At 43.8% G+C, this 26,124-nt stretch overlaps 1 protein-coding gene across 1 annotated transcript in view; it reads left to right on the top strand.

Annotated features, from left to right (window-relative positions):
• Positions 1-26,124, top strand: part of ALDH16A1 (aldehyde dehydrogenase 16 family member A1) — a 161,628-nt gene that overhangs the window by 111,872 nt on the left and 23,632 nt on the right. The window contains exon 16 of the mRNA XM_068241163.1: positions 11,916-12,041. Coding sequence (XP_068097264.1) covers positions 11,916-12,041 — 126 coding nt within the window. The remainder of the gene's footprint in view (positions 1-11,915; positions 12,042-26,124) is intronic.

Here is a 26,124-nt window from a genome sequence, read left to right as displayed (position 1 = left end):
GTATAGCCAGGCATAGGTACCCCCAGTATAGCCAGGCATAGGTGCCCCCAGTATAGCCAGGCATAGGTGCCCCCAGTATAGCCAGGCATAGGTGCCCCCAGTATAGCCAGGTATAGGTACCCCCAGTATAGACAGACATAGGTGCTGCCAGGATAGCCAGATATAGTTGCCCCCTGTATAGACAGGTATACTGTAGGTGTACCCAGTATAGCTAGGTATAGGTGATCCTAGTATAGGTAGCCAGTTAGGTGTCCCTGTGGGGCCCGCACAGGGCTGTTTTGGGGGGCAGGAGGGGGCGCAGCGCATGAGTGGGGAACAGTGGCCACACAGAGTGGTGGGTCCCGCCCCCCCTCACCTCGGGCTCCCCTGTGGCTGCATCACTTTCAGCCCCGATCATTACGCCCCTGGTGCAGTGCTATCTGTATGCAACTGAAATAGGCAAACTGTAGATCCAATGCAGCACGTACATTTCAGAAGAGTTCGCAAAAGCTAGTTTTATCTGGGTGAGCAAACACTGCTGAAAAGAGAGCTGAAAAGTTTAAATGTTGATTATTTATTTTAGTTGGCAGCTGAATGAACCAGATTGTACGTCACACTGAAATGGCTGCTGTGCAACGTCAGAGATCAAACTTAACACCCTATTGAATATTTAAATATAAGACTGCGGCAAGGTTCTATGTACGAATACTTCTAAACCTACAATAATTTACTGTATCTCATTAGTTTATTTTCAGTTCAGGTCTGCTTTAAAGCGTGTCCTACCTATTAATCCAAGTCAACAACAAAAAACACGTAGAAATCAGTAGGTTCATAGGAAAGATTGTATCATATTCCTGAAGCATAAAAGCAAATGGCAAAGCATATATAATCAATTAACTGCACTTTGATCTGGTAGACTGATCAATGATATGTCTCTATTTACATGGAATGGGAATTTGCTATTTATGCTCCTAAATGATCACCCAACCACCATAAAAATTCCATGAGAATGATAAATTTAAGTTGAACTATGAGCTCTGCAGCTCCTCCTGCACTTTCTCGTGGTTGATCTATGTTTAAGGCAAAATTCCAGGTTTGAAGGTTAAAAACTTCTATATATTTGCCCCCTATGGAAGATATATGTACCGTTATTTGAAGTAAAAACAAATGCCTGTTTCTCAGAACTGATAAAAAAAGGAGCCTTTTCCCATCATGCAGTGCACTTTACAGATAGAGCTTTTCCAGCAGGTCTTGGAGAGAAGCGACATGGTGATTTGAGACCTGACTTGAGATATTTAATAGTAAAGGAAAAAACTGCAATCTGCAGGCCTACTGACTTCCAAGCACCTTCATTTAAACCTTGAAGTTGCAGTTGCATGACTTATTTGGCTGTGTCTCTGGATCTTTTAAACCTCTAGCAATCATTTCAAACAATCCACATAATGGAACAGCTGCAGTTCATGCTGGCAGAGGTTGAGACCACACTCAGTGTAGAATTCCATAGTGACATTCAAGTAGATCATGGTAGTGGTGTAGATGGAGGGTGTACTACACCACTCAGTCCCGAAATATTGTACAGCAGAAGGAAATGACAGCGCTTCCAAACAGATGCTGCACCTGAATTGACTACCTGCACAAGTATGCAGAGCTCAAATAACGGGCAAATTACACACCTTGCATTCAAAACAGGTACAGTAAAGGAGGGCGTTAGCTTCAGCGTAAGTTGTGCACAAATTATCCCTACTAGACTCTCCCACGGAGGTGACGGGCCCCCACGGGAGAGACCCTAACCAGTAGTCTAACAGTGAAGCATATCAAATAGTGAAGAGTGTTCAAACAGTGAAAATTATCCAATCAAAGGGTTAAAACCTCAAACTAATGTAACAGTGAAGCATATCCAACAGTAAACCCTAGCTAGTCTAAAATTAAAAACATAATCCTTACCTGGTGCAGCTAGCCATAAATGGTATACACATTTGTTCAAAAGACAGCAAGCAATGGGCAGCACTCACAGGCTGCAAGTGAAGTGAAAGCTCCAGATTTGGGCACAACTTATGCTGAAGCTAACGCCCTCCTTTACTGTACCTGTTTTGAATGCAAGGTGTGTAATCTGCCCGTTATTCGAGCTCTGCATACTTGTGCAGGTAGTCAATTCAGGTGCAGCATTTGTTTGAAAGGGCTGCCATTTCTTTCTGCTGTACAAAACTTAAGTATACTTCAGGCTAGCTGCCTCAATGGGTGTCAGCTTGCATTCAAATTTTCCCGGATCGTCACTCGGACAGCACCCCTGGATGAGACTTGTCTCCCTCCCCACCGTGGACAGGAACTGCAAAAGAAGAATTTGCATAAGCGACAGGCAGCCTGCTATATAAGCTACTTACTTGCTGCTATACTTCAGTATAGTTTCCTGTCCCGGACGGAGCGGAGGGAGAGGTCTCCAGGTTGCCATCCGTGTCAGTCGGCAGGGGCAGCGTGTAGCAGGACTCCCATCAGAGCTGAGCAGTGTTCAGTGGGGAGTCCTGCAGCGTATGGGAGGCTTCTCCAGTGAAGGCGGCTGTGTTATGCGCGCAGGCGCGCGCATGAAGAAGGTCACTTCCGGTTCACCCGGAAGTAGTCACGCGCTGGCGTCCCGCGTGATCTGAGGTCTGCAGAGCGGCAGGGGCCGCGGCGGTGAGAAGCGAATCAGCCGAACAGCTGATTCCAATTAAGATGCCTGACCAAGCGGCAGGGGCCGCGGCGGTGATATGCGGTCAGCCTGCAGGCTGATTCATCAAGGTATGTGAGGCTGATTAACATAAATTATGCAACAGGGGTAGCATTGATTGTCTTCAGCTGGGTCTGCTTATGTGTATTTTATTTAAACTAGAGGTGAGTCCATGATTCAGATGTTGCTGGCAATCATGGAGGACGCTTCAGGTTCAGCTCCTTTGCAGTCTGCGAAGTCTGGCCAAGACCCCTCTCTGGCAAGTAGATGTGGTACCTGAAATACTCCTGCTTGTTTGATATATGATATAAAACCTCTAGTAATATTTGTTCCTTGTTTGTGTTTTTTTTATAGCCTAAAAAACATGACAAGTCGGACAAATCTGATAAAAATGTAAAGTCTGACAAGGCTGCTGCTCAAACCAGTCAGCATGGTTCAAACAGGTCTGAGAAGAAATGTGCAATATGTAACGGTCGTTTATCTTCATCTTCCAAAAAGCTGTGTCAGAACTGTACAGAAAAGGTGGTTAAAGATGAGTCACCCGTCATATTTAAAGATTTAATGGGCTGGATGAGGTCAGAAATGTCTACAGCAATAAAAGAGATTAAGGAATCTGCCATTGCTTCAAATCCTATAGTTCCTTCGGATGTCCCAGGAGCTGGTGGAGATATGGACACAGTACCTGTAGTTACTATTCCAGCATCTCCTGTATTGGATTTATCTCAGCCGGGGCCCTCCGGTTCTAAACGTAGAAGAGAAAGCGAGGTGGAGGATTCAGAATTATCTGAGGGAGAGATTTCTGAATTGGATCATCCATCAGATGGGGAAATCTCTAATTCTGATAGATCGAAATTTGCTTTCTCTGCTGATTTAATGAAGGACTTATTAGGTGCTATGTATGATACAATGGGTATCAAGACAGAGAAAAAATCTTTGACGCCTTTGGATGAGATGTACAGAACTTTGGCGGAACCCCAGCCTCAGTTTATCCCAGTCCATTCCACCTTAAAGGGTATGATTAAGAAGGAATGGGATAACCCTGAGAAGCGGGCCTTCTGGCCTAGATCCTTATCCAATCGTTACCCTTTTTCTCCAGAGGATCAGGGGTTTTGGGGTCCTCCGCCTAGGTTGGACCCATCTTTTTCAAAGGTGTCAAAGAAAACGGACTTATTATTTGAGGATTTTGGAAGTCTGAAGGATCCAATCGACAAAAAGATGGACAACCTTCTGCGTAGAGCATGGGAATCCTCTTCCTTGACATTTAAGCCCGCGGTAGCTTCAACAGCAGTGAGTAGATCATTGAAGACATGGCTGTTAGAAATGCAGAATAAGATCGCTTCCGGTGTTCCCCGAGAAGAGATTCTTAACGATTTTCCTAAAGTTTTAAATGCCTCTAATTATATTATAGATGCTTCAGATGACACAGTAAAGCTTACGGCCAGAACAACTGCCTTAGTTAACTCAGCCAGAAGAGGTATATGGGTTAAAACCTGGAATGGTGACAATTCCTCGAGATCAAAACTGTGTGGTATTCCAGGTGAGGGGGGGCTGCTGTTTGGATCAAAATTAGATGATACACTAGATAGAACATCAGATAGAAAGAAAAACTTTCCAGAAAAGAAAAGACCATTTCAGTATAAGCGGCCATTTCGTCCCCCCAACAGATCTGAGCAGGACTCCAAATCTTCCAAGGGTAAACGTTGGGCCCCGTATAGACCGCAGAAGTCAAAACCCAACTTCAATCCTGCCAAGAGACAGGATAAGCAATGACGCCAGGATCCCAGTGGGGGGGAGGGTGGCAAACTTTTTGGAAGTATGGCAGCCTCAGTTCACAAGTCAGTGGTTGCTAAAGATTATTTCAGAGGGGTACCAGATCGAGTTCAGTCATCCTCCTCCTCTAAGGTTTTGCATTTCTCCACAACCCCAGGATCAAAGAAAGTGTCTGGCATTACAGAACGAGGTTCTGTCCCTACAGGAGAAGGGGGTAATAAGATATGTACCAAGCTGCCAGAGAGGAAAAGGGTTCTATTCTCATGTGTTTCTGGTGAAAAAGCCACAGGGAACTTACCGATTTATCCTGAACCTAAAAAAGTTAAATCTAAATGTGAAATACAGAAAATTCAGGATGGACAATATAAAATCTGTGATTCATCTCTTGCAGAGAAACGATTTTCTTGCTTCCATAGATCTCAAGGACGCATACCTTCACCTGCCCATCCATCCATCATCTCAACAGTATCTAAGATTTGCAGTGCTCATGGAGGAAGAGGTAAGACATTTTCAGTTTATTGCTCTTCCTTTTGGACTTTCCTCTGCACCATGGCTATTTACCAAAGTGATGTCCGAGGTTTTAGCCGAGCTTAGACTGAGGGGAATCAATATCCTCGGATATTTAGATGATTTTTTGATTTGGGGCCCTTCAGCTGAAGTGGTAAGGTCACAGACATTATCGACATTAGACTATCTCCAGCAGTTGGGTTGGCTTATTAATTGGAAGAAATATTATCTGGTTCCATCCCAGGTCATAGAGTTTCTAGGTTTTAAGATTGATACTAGAAAGGAGAAGATCTTCATGCCTGATAGAAAGATTTTTGCCATTCTAAACGCTGTTTTTTCCTTTCAGAACTCAAGAACAATATCGCTGAGGAAAGCAATGGCAATACTCGGACTCCTAACAGCCTCATTTCCCGCAGTACAGTGGGGACAATTCCACGCAAGAGTACTACAGTTGTGGATACTCAGATCATGGAACAGGAGCCTCACAGGGTTAGACAGGAGGATCTCTATTCCTCACAGCATAAAAGTGTCTCTGTTGTGGTGGCAGGATCGGGTTCACTTTGTAACAGGTCGATTGTGGAATTACCCGGAACAAAGGATAATCACAACGGATGCCAGTTTATGGGGATGGGGAGCACACCTGGATGCTCTTCCAGCCCAGGGACAGTGGTCTGTACAGATCAGCTCAAGGTCATCAAACAGCAGAGAACTAGAAGCAGTATGGATGGCACTACTACACTTCAAGGATCAAATCAGAGGATCGCATGTAACTATAAAGACCGACAACAGGGCAGTTGTGGCATTCTTAAACAGACAGGGAGGCACGAGAAGTCAGATATTATGGAAGCAGACATCAAAGATTATGTTTTGGTCAGAAAGCAATATCGAGTCTCTACAGGCACGTCACCTAAAGGGGACATCGAACCAGGTGGCGGATTATCTAAGCAGGGAGAGGCTGGACCAGAACGAGTGGTCACTCAGCCAGAAGGTCTTTCAGATGATAATTTCACAGTGGGGATGCCCAGAACTGGACTTATTCGCCAGGAGAAAGAACTCAAAATGTCGGAAATTTTGTGCCCTATACCAGGAGGATTCACCTTGGGCGGTGGATGCGTTCACAATCAGTTGGGGGGGTATGATGATGTATGCTTTTCCTCCAATTCCATTACTTTCAAGAGTATTGAAGAAGATCATTCAGGACAAGGCGAGACTCATATTGATTGCTCCAATGTGGCCCAAACGTCCATGGTTCACATTACTTCAGTCTCTAGCGATATCAGAACAATAGTACTCCCACTGATACAAGACCTGTTGTCCCAGGGCCCAGTGTTACATCCAGATCTGAGTCTACTTCATCTATCAGCCTGGAACCTGAGTGGGAAATACTAAAGTCCAAGGGCTTCTCAGATGATCTGGCGGAAACATTACTCAATAGTAGGAAAAAGGTAACTCGGGGAATCTACCAGAAGGCATGGAGAGTCTTTAAAGACTGGTGTGCAAACAGATCTTGTAACAATAGATCACTTAGGTCAGTTTTGGAGTTTTTACAATGTGGCTATAAGAAGGGCCTCAGTGTTAGTACTCTGAAGGTTCAGGTATCAGCCCTGAGTGTTTTTCTGGAAAGAAAGTTAGCACAGGAAGATTATATAGTTCGTTTTTTTCAGGCACTGAGAAGACTAAAACCATCTATACGATCAAGAGTACCTGCTTGGGATCTCAATACGGTCTTACAGGGTCTATGCGAGTCTCCATTTGAACCTTTATCTCAGGTCTCTGACAAATTCCTAACATTAAAAACCATATTTCTTCTAGCTATTACTACTGCAAGAAGGATAGGGGAGCTACAAGCTTTATCCATAAAGGAGCCGTATTGTGTTATTTCAGAAGATAGAGTAACATTACGCCCGGATGCAGCATTCCTTCCTAAAGTGGTTTCCTCATTTCACAGGAACCAGGAAATTTATATTCCGTCATTTTGTGAGAATCCCACAAATGATAAGGAAAAGAGACTACATTCTCTAGACGTAAGAAGATGTTTATTACATTATTTGGAAAGGACTAACTCTTGGAGAAGGTCAGACGCAATTTTTGTCCTGTTTGCAGGCAGGTCAAGAGGAAATAAGGCTTCTAAGACAACCCTAGCACGTTGGATCAAGCAAGCAATTGTATCAGCATACCAGGTGCAAGGGAAGACGTTAACTTCTTCTGTCAGGGCTCATTCTACAAGAGGTATCTCTACGTCATGGGCAGAGAGGGCAGGGGCCTCTATTGATCAGATATGCAGAGCTGCAACATGGTCAAGTCATAACACGTTTGTGAAACATTATCGACTTAATGTATCTGCAGGCACAGATTTATCCTTTGGAAGGAAGGTTCTGCAAGCAGTGGTCCCACCCTAAGCCTGATCTCTAGTATATCGTCTCATCCAGGGGTGCTGTCCGAGTGACGATCCGGGAAAGACAACTTTACTTACGGTAACGTCTTTTCCGGTAGTCAGGAGGACAGCACCCCTACAACCCGCCCTTTTTGGGTGGAGTATCAGAGGTTTGTATAAGCATTATTAATGTCCGTATTATCTTTTATATTTACTGAAGTATAGCAGCAAGTAAGTAGCTTATATAGCAGGCTGCCTGTCGCTTATGCAAATTCTTCTTTTGCAGTTCCTGTCCACGGTGGGGAGGGAGACAAGTCTCATCCAGGGGTGCTGTCCTCCTGACTACCGGAAAAGACGTTACCGTAAGTAAAGTTGTCTTTAGACTATAGATTAGTGTTAGCACATAATTTGCATTTGATTTGTATTCAAGGTGTGTATTTAGCCTCAAGGGGCTGGGCATATCTCTGGAGCTTTCACTTCACTTGCAGCCTGTGAGCGCTGCCCATTGCTTGCTGTCTTTTGAACAAATGTGTATACCATTTATGGCTAGCTGCACCAGGTAAGGATTATGTTTTTAGTTTTAGACTAGCTAGGGTTAACTGTTGGATATGCTTCACTGTTACATTAGTTTGAGGGTTTAACCCTTTGATTGGATAATTTTCACTGTTTGAACATGCTTCACTATTTGATATGCTTCACGGTTAGACTAGTGGTTAGGGTCTCTCCCGTGGGGGCCCGTCACCGCTGTGGGAGAGTCTAGTAGGGATAATGTGTGCACAACTTATGCTGAAGCGAACGCCCTCCTTTACTGTACCTGTTTTGAATGCAAGGTGTGTAATCTGCCCGTTATTCGAGCTCTGCATACTTGTGCAGGTAGTCAATTCAGGTGCAGCGTCTGTTTGGAAGCGCTGCCATTTCCTTCTGCTGTACAAAACTTAAGTATACTTCAGGCTCGCTGCCTCCATGGGTGTCAGCTTGCAATAAAATTTTAGAATTTTAGATTAGTGTTAGCACATAATTTGCATTTGATTTGTATTCAAGGTGTGTATTTAGCCTCAAGGGGCTGGCCACATCTCTGGAGCTTTCACTTCACTTGCAGCCTGTGAGCGCTGCCCATTGCTTACTGTCCCGAAATATTGCCAAAGGGATCGAGTCCTGATGAGGCATGCTACATGAGCTAAAGCTGTAGGAGTACCTTTGATAATTAGTTCAGACACAGAAATGGATTGAGATAGTGGGAAAATAATAATTTGTTTAGCTCATCTTAAGTTTTAAGAAGCAAGAGGTTATGCAAAAGAATACAGTAGAAAGGCAATCTGGAACATGGAAGGATATTCACAGTTGGGTTTTTGAAATTTAATTGACTCTATCAATTGCCCGAGATTGTGCATATACAGTGCTGCCCATAATTATTCATACCCCTGGCAAATTTTGACTTAAAATTACCTTTATTCAACCAGCAAGTAATTTTTTTGACGGGAAATGACATAGGTGTCTCCCAAAAGATAATAAGACGATCTACAAGAGGCATTATTGTGGAAAAAAAACATTTCTCAGCTTTTATTTATATTTCAGCAAAAAGTGTCCAGTCCAAAATTCTTCAATTTCCTCTTCATAATTAATAGAAAAGCCTTTATTGGCTATTATAGCAATCATACGCTTCCTATAATTGCAGACCAGCTTTTTGCATGTCTCCACAGGTTTTTTTTGTCCATTTATCTTTAGCAATGAGCTCCAAATCTTTCAGGTTGGAGGGTCTTTTTGCAATCACCCTGATCTTTAGCTCCCTCCACAGATTCTCAATTGTACTCAAGTCAAGACTCTGGCTGGACCACTCCAAAACGTTAATGTTGTTGTCTGCTAACCATTTCTTCACCACTTTTGCTGTATGTTTTGGGTCATGCTGAAATGTTCACTAGAGCCCAAGGCCAGGTTTCTCTGCAGACTGCCTGATGTTGTCATTTAGAATCTTCATGTATTGCTCTGTTTTCATGGTGCAGTTTACTGTGATTAGGTTTCCTCGTCCATTGGCTGAAAAACACCCCAAAGCATTAGGTACCCACTGCTATGTTTGACAGTGGGGATAGTGTTCTTTGGGTTGAAGGCTTTTCCTTTTTTACACCAAATGAAGGAAACCTTATTGTAACTAAACAATTTAATTTTTGTTTCATCTGACCATAACACAGAAGACCAGAAGTCTTATTCTTTGTCCAGATGAGCATTTGCAAAGTCCAAGCAAGCTTTTGTGTGCCTTATCTGGAGAAGTGGCATCCTCCTTGGTCTGCATTCGTGGAACCCAGCAGTGTGCAGTGTCCATTGGATTGTCTGCCTTGAGACATTGCCACCAGCAGAGCCCAGATTCACCAATATGGCCTTGGTTGGTAATCCTTGGATTCTTTTTTCACCTCTCTCACTATCCTCCTGGCCGGCACAGGTGTCCCTTTTGGCTTCCGACCACGTCCTCTGAGATTTTCAATAATGGAGAACATCTTATATTTTTTAATAATACTTTGCACTGTCGCCATTGGAACTTGAAAACATTTATAAATGGCCTTGTAGCCCTTTCTTGACTTGTGAGCAGCCACAATGTGCAGCCGCAGGTCCTCACTGAGCTCCTTTGTCTTAGCAGTGACCGTCCACAAACCAGCTGCAGAGAGTTGCTGTTTTTCACCTGTTGAGTTGATTAATACAGCTGTTCCCAATTAATCTGGGTAATTAGGATGTCTTAGAACAGCTTGGACTTTTTAGATTGGTATAGAACTTAAAATTTTCCTACAGACTGTGACAGTTTGTGAAGGGTATAAATATATTTGGACTGGACACTTTTTTGTAAATGTAATTAAAAGCTGAGAAAAAATTTTTCTCCACAATAATGCCTCTTGTACATCATCTTATTATCTTTTGGGAGACAGCTATGTCATTTATTTTGGGAGCAAAAAGCCACTTAGTGCCCCAAAAGTAGCTTTGCGCGCACTAACAGCCGTGCAAAGCTACATCATGCACAAAACCGCTCCCAGCACATGCAGTGCGGTCCGCCGGTAATAGTGCACGGTGCGACGATAACATTGCACCTGCTGCCTTGTAAACGTTTCACCCGGTGCGCCGCGTCGGGGGCACCCGATGCACCGTTTTTGGCACTATTACCGGAGGGCCGCACTGCGCGCGATGTGTGGGAGGAAACCACCTAACTCCATGGTTTGCGCCCACTAGTTGTTAAGGCTCACTAACCGGCTTAGCGCCGGTTAGTGAATCAAGCTCCAAAGCCCTTTATACCTAAGAGTCTCTTCACACTGACATCTGGATGGAGATAAAAAACTGTAAATGCTGTAAGCAGGAAATCCCGTTCAGAATGGGGTTTCCTGCTCGGCTTCCCCTGTCGCCATGGCGGCTTGGCGGGATGACGTCACCGATGTCATGGACGTCAGAGGGAATCCCGATCCACCCCTCAGCGCTGCCTGGCACTGATTGGCCAGGCTGCGCAAGGGGTCTGGAGGGGGAGGGGCGGCGCGGCCGGTAGCGGCAAATCGGCGGCGAGCGGCGGCGATCAAGAAATGCACGCAGCTAGCAAAGTGCTAAGCTGCGTGCAATAAAAAAAATTTGAAAATCGGCCCAGCGGGGCCTGAGAAATCCTCCAAAGCAGGTTACCCCGAGCTGAGCTCGGGATAACCGGCAAGGAGGTGAATGTATGCTACATGTAGTGTCCAAGATTGGCTAATTACGGGGCTTTTGTGTCGACCTTTGGGGGTCAAAACGTGACGCAGAAATCAAACGACGTGAGGCGTGGACAGACCTATAGGTGAGAGTGTGTGGATGCATAGGGTGGTCTACAATGCCAGATGCACATGAAAGATCAAGAAGAAGAATGATGGCCATTGCATTCAGCTATCAGGAGATTGTTGGCTATTTGGACTGTTTCAGTGGACTCCTTGGGGCAGAACGCAGATGGAAGATAATTAAACATGACATTTAGTAGATAGGTATGCCATTCCAGTGATTTGGGTGTGAAGGGAAGAAGTAAAATGGGGTGGTAGCTGATGATGGCTATGAGGTCCAGAGAAACTGCTTGAAATTCTTCTTTTACCTTCTCTTCACCTGATCCAAAAACTGTAACCCCTAACATGTATTCCCTGTGCTACAGGCACGCACAGCCATCACACAGATTTTCACCAGTAGAAAATCTGCTGGTGAAATCCTGTATTACAGCTTCTCTGGCCTGTAAAGCATTATTCTTTTAACACGCATCAGGCAGAAAATGGTCCTTCAAATACCACTGTTGAGTATGACTGCATTAGAGTCAGAAGCTTTTTGAGTGGTGACTCTAAAGACAGTCAGATACAGAAGGGATTTTCGGCCTACTTAGAAATCCTTTTACATTTGCTGGATATTATGGGATTTCCCCAGCTGGCATTAGCATAAGATGAGAGGTGTGGCGACACCTTTAGGGACATGTTCTGTTTATTTTCTTCTCCACCCTCAGCTTGTTTCGCAACAACTGATTTATTATAGGCACTTTGCTGCATTCATTGTTTCTGGGGTGTGTCATTTTCACTGATTTGAATTCATTTATTATTTCAATAAAAGGTTTTTGACACTTCGGACCTTCCAGGAGGAGTTGTGAATATTCTGACAGGGGGACGAGATCACTTGACAAAATACCTAGTGGAGCATCAAGACATACAAGCTGTGTGGTACTTTGGATCCGAACAGGTAACCAAATCAACCTCATATTAGTGTCTATAACTATTAAGAAACAAGGAGTTTGTTCATACGGTGTGGTCAGCACTGTTCGGTAAACCGATCAGTTACAGTATAATCTCATTGTAGTAAACTCCAAAGGACCAGAAAAAGTGGTTTACTATATCAGAAGTTGTCCTAGAAATGGCCCAGAGTGCCCTGGTACATTCTCTGCTGCAGTGGACAAACTCTGTCCTCCCATTGGAGGTACAGAATAAGAACTTGCACATTGGGTGGACTACAAGTTTAGGTGTACCTTAGGGCTGCATAGCCAGACTGGACAAATTGCTGGCGCAGTATCCAGTTCTCCTTAAAGGGAACCTTAACTGAAAGCGATATGGATGTTTCATTTTAAACCATACCAGTTGCCTGGCAGTCCTGCTAATCTTTGGCTACAGTAGTGGCTGAATCACACACCTGAAACAAGCATGCAGCTAATCCAGTCTGACTTCAGTCAGAACACCTGATCTGCATGCTTGTTCAGGGTCTGTGGCTGAAAGTACAGTATTAGAGGCACAGGATCAGCAGGAGAGTCAGGCAACTGATAATATTTAAAAGGAAAATTCCATTTCCTTCTCAGTTTAGGTTCCCTTTAAAATTGCAGCCATCACTGAATAGAGGCAGCCACTTGCTTCCTGTGAGTGGCTCCGATACCTCCGCGGGCGCGACTTGCAGTACGTGTCCTGCATAAGGTTCTGCTCACACTTGAGCCAATTATGAAGCCTCCCTTCAAAATGCAGCCAATCATGATAAACCACTCGCACCTGTAATGCGAGTGGCTCCGATACCTCCGTGGGCGGGAGTTAGCACTCTCCTCTCCACTCTCCTTAGTTTTGCAGCAAGTATACCTGCTCTGATGTCCACTACAAGTGAAAGTAGCCTGTACTCAGACACCTGTTATCAGGCATCAACTTCACCCACTTTTCACATTATTATTATTATTGATTTATAAAGCGCCAACATATTCCGTGGTGCTGTACAAAGTAGGAAAAACAAAAAAAGGGGTACATAATGATACAGACAATTATATACAGTACATCAAATGTGGACACTGGTACAAATTACAGAACTGGTGGTTACAATGACAGATGTAACATGATGAATAAAATATATAACAGAGTGCAAGCTATGGAATGAAGAAGACACAAAAGGGTGAGAGAGCCCTGCCCGTCAGCGTCATGTAGGGGTTAAAAAACATGTTTACTATAACAGAAGTTTTATCATATCCAGGTTTACTATACCAGGCATTCCTCCCATATACTTATAATGGAGATTGACCAGGACCTGGAGAGGTAGTTTGCTATACCCAAATGTTTACTATACCTGGGTTTATTATAGCAAGATTATACTGTAGTTGCTTAAAGCCATTTAAATTCATATTTTTTCACTTACTGCATTTATACATGAAGCTGAAAGACCAGCAAAATAATGTGGCATTTAGGAGTGAAAAAAGTTCCCTTTTCACAAGCACTACCTTTCAATGGTTTCCCTGACAGGCCACTGACATCATGGGATGGCAGAATGGTCCACTTCCAGATGTGATGCCGTTCCTTAAGGGCTCTTTCACATTAGGGCAGATTTTCTGCGTTTCAACGCAAAGGATAAAGTTTGCGTTACCCAAGGTGAAATGAAAGTCCATAGACTTTTATTTTAGCTTTTCACATATAACGCAGCCTTTTTGTGCGTTGCGTTACACTGCACCCAGGCGCAGTTTTTCGGCCAACGCTAGCTTTATGCGTTACAATGTTAGTCAATGTAAAACGCACACTATGCGCGTGTTTAATCCGTTAACGCAGGCAATCAGTCCCAGAATGCAACAGAGGAACAATGTAGAAAGTGGAAAACTAAAAGAAAAAAAAATTACCTGCGTTTTCCTATGTCCTGTAACAGCATTGAAAACGGATTAAAAACGCACACTCACTGCAGTGCAACGCATATCAAAACGCATTAAAACGCATACAACAAAACGTATGCTTTGAGCGTTCTCCAACGCAAGCTCTGATGTGAAAGAACCCTGAAGAATTGTGCGTGGCTGAATCTAAATACCAATCCCCCCCTCCAGTGGCAGCAGGACCAGTTTTACCTTAAGGCACTGTAGGCACATGCTTACAGGTGCCTAATTATGGAAAGGTGGCTCACTCCCTGGTTGCCTCTCTCCCTCCTACCCTATAATGACAGTGTAAATGAGAGGTTACTCATACTGCTCTCTGCATTCCACTGATAAGATCTCCCTTCAGTCAGGGGCAGCTCTAGCTACTTAATACTGAGCTTTCTCTAGCTACCTAATACTTGGGGGCACCTCTAGCTACTTAATACTGAGGGTACTTCTTGTTACCTAATAGTAATGGGCAGCTGTAGCTACCTGATGCAAGGTAAGAGAAGTAAGGGAGAAGGGACAGCCAGTACACAGTTTGATTAGGTTTGTAGGTTCATGGAGAGCAAAGTCTAGGGTGACAGGACATCTGTAGCTATAGGCTCCTGTGAGGTAAATCCAGGCCTGAGCGGCAGCCAGAAGCTGCGTGACCACTGAGCACAATACACCCCCACCGGCATAAGGAATGCAGACAGCCAATGAGAGCATTCCTTTCCTTCTGCATGGAATGAGAGAGGCTCTCACTGCTCATGCAGTCTTGGTGCCATAGTCGCACGGCTTTTGGCTGGCGCTGGAGGGGAGGGGGAACAGTAGTTCTATGCAGCCACAGACAATTCTTCAGAATGGCGTCACCTCTGGAAGTGGGCTGTTCTGCCATCCAATGCCCCCAGTGGCCTGAAGGGGAAACAATTGACAGGTGCTGCTTGTGAAAAGAGAATTTTTTTTTTTAACATTAATAGTTGTCCTTTAAAAAACAACTGAAGTGGGAGGTATAAGGAGCGGGACGGAGGAGGACAGGGAGCAATGGGCATGAGGACTGCACCTAATACATGCCTGCTTCCCCCATTTTGAATATATTGTTCGGCTTTGGTATTCTTTAAAGTAAATCTGAAACAAGAGGGATATGGAGGCTGCCATATTTACTTCCTTTTAAACAATACCAGTTGCCTGGCAGCCCTGCTAATCTGTTTGGCTGCAGTAGTGTCTGAATCACACCAGAAACAAGCATGCAGCTAATCCAGTCAGATCTAACAATGTCAGAAGTACCTGATCTGCTGCAAGCTTGTTCAGGGTCTAGGGCTAAAAGTATTAGAGGCGGAGGATCAGCAGGATAGCCAGGCAACTGGTATTGCTTAAAAGGAAATAAATATGACAGCCTCCATATCCCTCTCAGTTCAGTTGTACTTTAATTGGAACCTGAGATGAGAAGATTCTCAGGTTCCATACTTACCTGGAGCTTCCTTAAGCCCCCTTGAGGCCGCTAGTCCCTTGCCATCTACCCTAGTGGCTCCTGTCCTCCGCAATTCAGTCAGAAAACCTTAGCCAAGTCGCGCTTTATCGCACATGCCCAGCCTGGGAGTGTTTTGTGCCTGCGCAGTATTACTGCGCAAGCACAGAACACTCCCAGCTGCGGGAGAGTGTGCCGGGCTGCGCATGCGCGTCGAAGCGTGACTCAGCCAGGCTTTCGGGCTGAATTGCAAGTGACAGAAGCCACCTGGGGAGACGCCGAGGGACGAGCAGCCTTAAAGGATACCCGAGGTGACATGTGACATGATGAAATAGACATGGGTATGTACAGTGCCTAGCACACAAATAACTATGCTGTGTTCCTTTTTTTTCTTTCTCTGCCTGAAAGAGTTAAATATCAGGTATGTAAGTGGCTGACTCAGTCCTGACTCAGACAGGAAGTGACTACAGTGTGACACTTTCCTAGCAGAGAATGGCTTCTGAGAGCAGGAAAGAGATAAAAAGGATCAATAAATAATAGATTTTAGCTCTGGCATACTCCAATGAATGTGTCATTGAGCAAAAACAATAAAACAGTTGAAACTTAAAAAGTAGATTAAAACATAAAATAAAACTGTGGAATATCTTAAAAAGTCATTTTTAGGAGAAGGTAGATAGATACAATTGTTTATTTCATTAGTTTATTTTCGCCTCAGGTGTCCTTTAAAGGGGGCTTGAGAAATCCCCAGGTAATTATAGTACCTGAGACGAGAAGCGTCTCAGGTACACTTTAAGGTTAACACGGCTCCATATAATCTTATTCAAAATTCAGACTTCGTGTTTAAGTTGTGTTCAGTGTCCTCCAGAAAAGTAGATCAAATGCAGATATAAAACATCTAGAAACAATAGTCCTAAGGCTTACCCCCACATTTCGGCTTGTCTAGGTAAGGGGGGTAAGGTCTATCTTTGTCACACTAGCAACTATCTATAATACATGCAACACTGCATGCCCAGTAAAAGGAAGTGTTTGTGCACAAAAAAAGAAGCCTTCAAGTGCTTTCTTTCACTGGGCATGCATGGTTAAGGACTCACACATGACCAGTTCAGAATCACTTGTTCACTGCCCGGTAAATTTCCAGGAGGCTGTGGGGAGAGAACTAGGAACAGGGATGGGGACAGTGAGCAGCAGGAAGACCGGCATTAGTAATTGCTCTGGCCCATCAGACTTGTAAGTTAAAAAGTTTGGCCCACTTCAAATGTGTTTTAAAGGATACATCCAGGCAGAAGAAAAAAAAATCCACTTACCTGGGGCTTCCTCCAGCCTCTGGCAGTCGTCCTGTGCCCTCGCCGCAGTTCCAGTTGCCAGGTCGGCTTCTTGTGCGTTCCACCGCGTGGGTCACGAGGTCTGGCTGACGTCATCAGGTCTGTACTGCGCAGGCGCAGTACAATCCTGATGACGTAGGCCAGACTACGTGACCCGCGCGGTGGAACACACAAGAAAACGACCTGGCGAGGTCGGCTTCTGCAGAGGAGGACACTGGGAGTCACCGGAACTGAGGCGAGGGCACATGACGGCTGCCAGGGGCTGGAGAAAGCCCTAGGTAAGTGGATTTTGTTTTTTTCTTCTGCTTGGACCTTCTCTTTAAGCTTTACAAAATTTGGAGGGCAAAGAAAATGTGTTTCATCCTACTTTGCGCAAGACAAAAGTAACTTTTTGGAAGAATGTTGACAGATTATTCCACCTTTTAATGATATATCATGTTCCAGTGTGTCACAAGTTTACATCCACTTTAATTTTGCCGTTCTAAAAATTCAAAAAATTATATAAAGCTTTTGAACACTTTCCCTGATAGCCAACTTGCCTAATTCGAATCAGAAGGTATGTGTATGTTAAAGAGAAACCGTAACCAAGAATTGAACTTCATCCCAATCAGTAGCGGATACCCCCTTTCCCAGGAGAAATCTTTTCCTTTTCTCAAACGGATCATCAGGGGGCTCTGTATGGCTAATATTGTGGTGAAACCCCTCCCACAGTGTGATGTCAAGACCTTGGTCCTGACAGTTTCCGGTCTGTGAACCTCATTGCATTGGGGGAAATAACAGCTGTTTCCAACTGTCAGAAAAGCAAGCAGCATCTCTTTCCACTGACATCTCCTGCCAGCAGTAAAAATGACACCAAGTGATACATTTCGGAATGTAAATCAGGGGGAGAGGAAAGATTTTACAATGGACAAACACTGACTAAATCATTTATACATAATTATTGTAAAAATGAAGCACTTTTTTATTACATTATTTTCACTGGAGTTCCTCTTTAAGGACTACCATCAAATTCACAGACTCTTTCCTTGATATAATGGGAAAATCAAAAGAAGTCCACAGAAAAAGAAAAAGTGAAACTTTGCAAATCTTTGTCATCCTTGGCAACAATTTACCAAATGCCTGAAGGCTCCAGGTTCATTTTGTCGAACAATATTACCAAGTATGAACACAATGGGACCACACAGCCGTCATCCGCCCAGGATGGAGACGCGTTGATTCCTAAATAAGAATGTGCCTTGGCACAACAAGTGAAAGTCAATCTCAGAACAACAGAGAAGGGCCGTGTAAAGATATTATTGTTATTATTATTTAGTATTTATGTAGCACCGACATCTTCTGCAGTGCTGTACAGAGTATATATACGGAAGTAATGTCACTTACTGCCCCTCAGAGGGGCTCACAATCTAAACCCTACCATAGTCCTATGTCTATGTATGTATCGTGTAGTGTATGTATCGTGGTCTAGGGCCAGTTTAGGGGGAAGCCAATGAACTTATCTGTATGTTTTTTGGGGATGTGGGAGGAAACTGAAGTGCATGGATGAACAATTGGGTATGTAAAACACATAGAATACAAAACGTAAGCATTAAATGGAAGAAAGATGCAAATAAAAAATGCAAATATTATGCACATTAAAAATGCAAATAAATTTGGAAGGGGAGAGGTGTCAGTGATGTGCCATTGGATATGTACAACACATAGGATATAGAAATTATGTAAATTAAAATTAAAAGCACATTGAATGCAAGAAATGTGCAAAAGAAAAGGAAATGGGCACAACATTTATTGCGATGCGATTTTCGCATTACATCCGGAGGAATTAATAATGATGGTGGAGGAGGGAGGTTGGAAAAGGGGGGGGGGGGGGAGCGGGGAAAAAGACAATGGGAGCAGGGCACGCTGTAAAGTCCCTGTAGGGGAGGATGTGGAATGAAGGGACTGGGGAGGTAGCTGTGATGAGCAATTGGATTTGTAAAGCACATAGAATACAAGGATCATGCAAATTAAAAGGGCATTAAATGCGAGAAATATGCAAATTAAAAATATGTAAATTAAGAGTGAAAATTATTATAGAAGAGTACAGGTATCTAATGAGCAATTGAATATGTAAAACACATAGGATAAAAGAATTGAGCAAATTAAAAGTGTATTGAATGCACAAAATATGCAAATTGAAAAAGCAAATAATATAAAATTTAGGAGTGCAAATAATTATGGAAGGGGAGATGCATCTGTGATGAGCATTTGGATATGTGAAACACATAGACTACAAAAATTAGGCAAATTAAAAGTGCATAAAATGCAAGAACTATACAAATTAAAAATACAAATAATTGCAAATTCGAAACGGTATTAAAGAGAATCTGTATTGTTAAAATCGCTCAAAAGTAAACATACCAGTGCGTTAGGGGACATCTCCTATTACCCTCTGTCACAATTTTGCCTGCTCCTCGCCGCATTAAAAGTGGTTAAAAACAGTTTTAAAAAGTTTGTTTGTAAACAAACAAAATGGCCACCAAAACAGGAAGTAGGTTGATGTACAGTATGTCCACACATAGAAAATACATCCATACACAAGCAGGCTGTATACAGCATTCCTTTTGAATCTCAAGAGATCATTTGTGTGTTTCTTTCCCCCATGCACTGAAGTTTCAGGCTGCTCTTTTCTTCCTGCAAACAGCTTTGCCCTTGTTTGTAATTCCTCAGTATGTGAAAGCCCAGCCAGCTCAGAGGATGATTTATCCAGCTTGTAAAAGATAAGAGAGAAGAGAGAAGCTGCTCTAATCCTAAATAATACACAGGCAGTGTGCAGAGAGGGGCCAGAAGGGGGAGTTCATAGCAGAACCACAACACTGAAGAACTTGGCAGCCTTCCAGACACAGGCCGACAAGTCTGACAGGGGAAAGATACATTGATTTATTACAGAGACTGTCATAGTAGAAAGTGCTGCAGTTAGCCAGAACACATTAGAATAGCTTTTGGAACTTGTAGGATGATAAAAAACAGGATGCAATTTTTGTTACGGAGTCTCTTTAAATGAAAAGTAACTAAAATATTGACGAAAGAAGTTAATAAGTTATATGTAATACAATGTTAGACTACAACAGGAAAACCACAATATGAATGTTATGTTAATTGTGAAGGTTAGAAAACAAATGAAACATGTCTTTTCTTTAAAGGGTTGCATTTGAAGTCTAATGGGAGTTCCATATACTCTATAGTAGTTCTATACTCTCTAAGGCCCTTTACCACAAGTAGTTGATAGGCAGTGAAAAGCCTGTCGAGCTTTCACAACTGCTTGCTACTGTCTGGCAACTACTTGCTGCTGCCTGGTAACTGCTTGGTGAGCACACAGTTCAACCGCCTGTATGGACCCTAAGTTTAGTCCTTGTGGGGTTATGGTATCAGCTTGTGGTAGGTTAATGTATCATCCAGATAGTACAATTTGATATACTGCATGCATTTTTCCATAGGGTTCCATCCATTCTAGTTATGCCCCTGGCTGCAGCAAATTATTTATTACACACTAATGATTTTTTACACAAGGGAAATAAAAACTCTGGATGCTAAATTGATTAGCGGGATGGAAGGTCTCGCTTACCAAGAAAGGTTAGATAAACTGGGCTTATTTAGTCTGAAAAAGACGCCTTAGAGGAGATCTAATTAACATTTATAAATACATCAGAGAGAAATATAAAAGCTTGGCAGATTAGCTTTTTGTCCCTAGGCTTTTACAAAGGATTGGGGAACATGATGTACACATGGAGGAAAAAAGTTTTAGCCAAGATTAAAATATGGAATGTACTGCCACAGGAAGTAGCTATGACAAATAATATATCTAGGTTTAAGAAGGGTTAGATGCTTTCCTTGCGTTAAGACATCCATGGCTATTATTACTAGGTAATTCCTGGTCGTGTTGATCCAAGGAAGTTATCTGATTGCCATCTGGAGTTGGGAAGGTATTTTTTCCCTATTGGGGCTAATTGGACCATGTCTTGTAAGGTTTTTTTTTTACCTTCCTCTGGATCAACAGGAATATGTGAGGGTGCAGGCTGGAGTTGTACTTTATTTTCTGGTTGAACTTGATGGTCGAATGTCTTTTTTCAACCCAAATAACTATGTAACTATAGTCGGCTGCAGCTCTGAATGCTCTGAACCTGTCTCTGCTTCCTGCCTTTATGATGTAATTTCCAAGGGTGTTAACCAGTGAGAGCTGATTCTCTATTGTAGATGCGTTGGGAAGGACCCCTATCTTTGCATGGTAGTGTCTTCCATAGGAATCACCACAGTGAAAACTGCTCTGCTGTATTGATTGATATTTTGTTCACACAAATTAAGAAAAGCTGAAGGACTATCCTTGTATTGTTAGATGCCTGCAGTTACTAGAGACTATTAGAGACGCCCTCTAATAATGAGTTGATCTGCCTTTAGCTCTGATCACAGCCAATATTCATCTTGGCATGGACTCAACAAGATGCTGATACCGCTGCTGAGGAATGTTGGCCCATGCTGACTTAATGGCAGCTCTAAATTGGGTCAGGTTGCATGGTGACCTTTCCAAGCTTTGAAGTGATCTTTCAATTTCATACTACAGATGCTCAATAGGATTGAGGTCAGGTGACTGAGCTGGCTATGGAAGCAGGTTAAACTCTGATGTTCCTCAAACCAATTTGAGACCGGTCAAGCATGGTGGCAAGGGACCCACAAAAGTCGTGTTTTCCTATTTTTCTGTGATAACAAAGGCACTCTTGATGGTCTCCTGCTGTTAAAGTCCATACTTTGCAAAGTCTGTAATGTTATGCATTGGGATATGCTTTGTGGTGCACATGCATTTAATTCAGCTGTAATTTGTAGTGTTGTTGGCCTTCTATTGCTTCGGACTATGCGTGCTACACTTTCACCATTTTTTTCCTCCACTGCCACTCTCTAAACACCCAAGATACTGTTGGGCGAGAAAATCCTAACAGAGTTGTCATTTCAGAGATGCTGGCACCAGCTCTTGCACTGATGATCATCCCTCATTCAAAGTCACTTAAATCTTTTGTCTTACCCATTGTAACATTAACTTCCGTGATAACTATGCTGTCAGATGAGCATTCTTATATAAGCAACTCTGCATTGTTACAGCACTCTACGCCACTTTGTTGGACTGGTTTATTTTCAAATAAGAGGTGTCTGTAATTTTTTGGCCACTCAGTATATATGCAAAATAACAGAATTACTGATGCTTTTGATCAGGGTGGGACTGGGAGGTGGAAAAACTGAGGAAATCCACCTGCTGGCAAAGCAGCAGTAACCCCGTGTTATCACTCCCAATAGAAACCTGCAGCAAGTCTTCACTGTGAGCAGCAACACGTGATTACTGCTGCTTACCCAGCAAGTGGATTTCCCCAGCTTTTCCAGCTCCCAGTGTGACACTGCTTTTGATAGATGTCCTTTAAAGAATTGAAATGCCAAATGTTAACTATTTAGAGTTGTGATCCACTAGCATTGTGGGTCATAATCAATAAACAGTGAAATAACTTGTGAAGATTGTTGGAAAAAATATTGTCAGGAAAAATATTGTCAGATGGCTTTAACCACTTCACAACTGAGGGGTTTTACCCCTTGAGCACCAGAGCAATTTTCACCTTTCAGCGCTCCTTCCATTCATTCGTCTATAACTTTATCATTACTTATCACAATGAAATGAACTATATCTTGTTTTTTTCGTCACCAATTAGGCTTTCTTTAGGTGGGACATTATACCAAGAATTATTTTATTCTAAATGTGTTTTAATGGGATAGGAAAAAAATTATTATTTTTCAGTTTTCAGCCTTTATAGTTTTTAAAGAATGCATGCTACTGTAATTAAAACCCATTAAATTTATTTGCCCATTTGTCCGGGTTATAAAACAGTTTAAATGATGTCCCTATCACAATATTTGGCGCCAATATTCCTCCCTACGTCCTCCAGGACGGCCCTCCTGAGATTGTGTAAGTCTCCCCTCCCAAATCGGAAACACCTGACAAGAATTAAAATAACAATTAGTATAAATCCCACCTCTCCACAATCTCCTCTAGTTTTTTGTTTGTTTCCTGGACTTGTCACGGAAGCACCTATGAAGTTGTTCCTGGTATTGGGGGAGCCTGTTGGCACCTACTTGTGAAGCCAGGCTTATGGAAGGAATATTATGGAGGAGCGGTTTAGGTCAGCGCAGGGCGCGATCTAGCTGGTGGAATTAAGGGCAGCCATACCTGCATCCACTTGTTGGAATGGGAGGAATCGGAGGATTTTCCCATTGCCACCGCTCTTTCAGTTGAGTGGCGGCTGGTTGGACGCTGGACGCCTCTTCCGCGTCTGAGTTTCCGGAAGCTGGAGTTGGGAGTGACACTGGAAATGACGCGACGAATGTCGTCAGGCGGAAGTTTGGTCGCGTGCATTTAGGGGGCGGTCCCCATGGAGCGCGTGTCGGCATCTTGCTTTCCGACTTGGTTCAGCTCAGGCACGCTGAACAGCGGTGACCACGCCAGCGCTCTCATAGACTGTACACCGCCTACGGCGGACGCGGCAGACCACCCAGCACGCCAGAAACACTGCACGGAGGCAGTGTCACTCTGCAGGGGCTATGGAGCAGTCAGCAGAGCCCGCTCCAGAGGCGCAGCAGACATCTTCGGCTGTCACTGGGGAGACAGGACAGCAGCCAGTAAGATGTCTTAACGGTGGTTACATGTCTAATATGTAGTCCTGTTGGCTCGGTAGCTAAGTATCCCTTGTGGGTCCTTTCTGTGTTTATTTTGTTTTTCAGAAACCACTTAAAAGCTCCGCAAAGTCGATTAAATGTGCTAAATGTGGTTGCAGGCTACCTGAGGGGTCTTCCAGAACTCTGTCAATAGAGTGTTACAATAAGTCAAAATCCCATACTCCAAGACCCGAGAGCACTACTGTGGCATTATTAGATTTAATGAAATCTATGAAGCAGGAGCTAGTTACTACGTTTTCATCATTTAGAGCTGCTCTTCCTCCTTGCCCATTACAAATGGTTCCGTTTTCACAGACACCTGCTGCCTTGCCTCCAGTGCCCACTACTCAGCCAGCGGTGGTTACTTCTCAGGCGCAGGTTCCCCAGACTAGTTCCGCCCCCATAGATCAGACTTCTCCTTTGCCTGTACTTCCAAATGTTCCAGTCGAGGTGGGAGCTTCACAGGCGGGAAGGATCAGGAATTCCTCTCCCTTATCTTTGGATGACATATCTGATGAGTCTGAAGAGGGGGGAGCTGGTCGAGTCAGACCATTCGGGGGACCATGGGGGGGCCAAGATACCTAAGTATCTATTTGAGGCTGAGGACACTTCAGAACTACTTAAGGCAGTATATGATTCAGAACAGATTGAGGAACCTAGGTCGACCTCTACTCCTCAGGATGACATTTATAGGGGTTTAGAGGATCGGGGGGGTCGAGTTTTCCCAATTCACAGAGCAATTAAGTGTTATTTCTGCCCAGTGAAAGGATCCGGAGGGAAGGCTGTTTGTTCCGAGATCTTTCAAACGCCGGTTTCCTTTCAATGTAGAGGAGCATGAGTCATTGTTTAAGTGTCCACAATTGGATGCTCCTCTCTCCCAGTGCTCAAAGGATACATATTTATCTTTTGAGGATATGGGAACCTTGAAGGACCCAATGGACAGAAAGGCAGAGGCCCTTCTCAAGAGAGCATGGGATGCAACATCTTTCTCCTTTAAGCCTGCCATTTCCTCCGTGTGTGTAGCCCGTAATCTGGATAAATGGATTCGGGGACTTCAGGAACGTTTGGAGGATGGCACACCTCATCCAAGTATTCTGGAAAGTTTACCAGTTATAATTAAATCTGTGGCATTCTTGGCGGATGCTGCCACTGAGTCACACAGGGCAGCAGCCAAGACGGCAGCGTTAATCAACTCGGCTCGGAGGGCCGTTTGGTTGAATACTTGGGAGGGAGAAGTTACTTCCAAACAGAAGCTTTGTGGAATGGCGTTTCATGGTAACCTGTTATTTGGAAGTGATTTAGATTCTGTCTTGGAAAGATCCTCCAACAGGGCCAGAAAGTTCCCGGATAAAAAGAAGAAGGTGAAGCGGCCCTTTCAGAATAAAAAGCCCTTCTTCAGGCAGGAACACAGGCGGGCAGAAGGGTAGAGACAGAATAAAAGATGGTCCTATAACGCAGGCAGAGGCTGGCCATTCCTTTTTAATAGGCCTCAGCCAGCATCTGCCGCTGCAAAGTCCGCAAAATGACAGACATATCCCGGTGGGGGGGAGGCTTCGCTACTTTGCGCCGGCTTGGCGAGAGATTTCAAAGAGCAAGTTTATTCTGAACTTAATTCAGCAGGGATACAGAATAGAATTTGTATCTCCTCCTCCCTCCCGGTTTTTGATCACATCGATCCCCAGGGATCAGATCAGAGCTGCAGCTTTGATGGATTCCGTTTCCTGTCTTCTTCGGAAGAACGTCATTCAGCCAGTTCCGATTCTGGAACAGGGGAGGGGTTTCTACTCAACAGTATTTTTGATTCAGAAACAGTCGAGGAAGTTCCGAATCATTTTGAATTTGAAACCCCTGAACCCTTACATTGTGGAGAAGAGGTTCAGAATGGAAAGCATTGCCTCGGTGCGCAACCTCATGTCTCCAGGAGCTTTTCTTGCAACGGTGGATCTGGAGGATGCTTACCTCCACATCCCTATTCATACTCTTTTTCAGAAATTTTTGAGGTTCGCGATTCAGGTGGGGGAGTTGATATGCCATTTTCAATATCAGGCTCTCCCATTCGGAATATCGTCGGCCCCAAGGATATTTACGAAGGTTGTGGCAGAGGTAATGTCCTATCTGCATCTCCACAATGTAAGGGTTCTTCCTTATTTAGACGACTTTCTTTTTATGGCAGAGACGCGAGAAGCCTTGCAGAGGGAGCTAGGTTTTTCTCTTCAGCTCTTGCACAAACTAGGATGGATAGTGAGCTCGGAGAAGTCTCACTTGAATCCGGTTCAGAGTCTAATTTTTTTAGGTCTCAGATAGTACACGACGGTCAGACGTGTCTTTTTACCAGAGCAGAAGGTGGACAGGTTGATGTCAGAGGCTCAGGGATTGAGGTTAAATCCTCGAGTTTCCCTGCGCAAATTGGTTTCGTTCCTAGGTCTGATGTTGTCTGCCATTCCGGCAGTGGAATGGGCCCAGGCCCATTCTCGGAGGCTTCAGACCTGGGTATTGGCAAACTGGGACAGGGATCATCGATCACTGGACAGGATGGTGATGGTGCCGGAGGAGGTAACAGATTCCCTTCTCTGGTGGACTCACCTGGCCAACTTGAATCAGGGTCGCAGATGGAAGCAGGAAGTTCCGTTAAAATTATACACTGATGCCATTGCCTGGGGCTGGGGGGCTCACTGCCTAGGTCACCAGGCT

Source organism: Hyperolius riggenbachi, chromosome 6, assembly GCF_040937935.1.
Source record: "Hyperolius riggenbachi isolate aHypRig1 chromosome 6, aHypRig1.pri, whole genome shotgun sequence".
In the NCBI taxonomy this organism is placed as follows: Eukaryota; Metazoa; Chordata; class Amphibia; order Anura; family Hyperoliidae; genus Hyperolius; species Hyperolius riggenbachi.
Note: the sequence above shows the minus strand (reverse complement) of the source record. Positions and strands in the feature narration are given on the sequence as shown.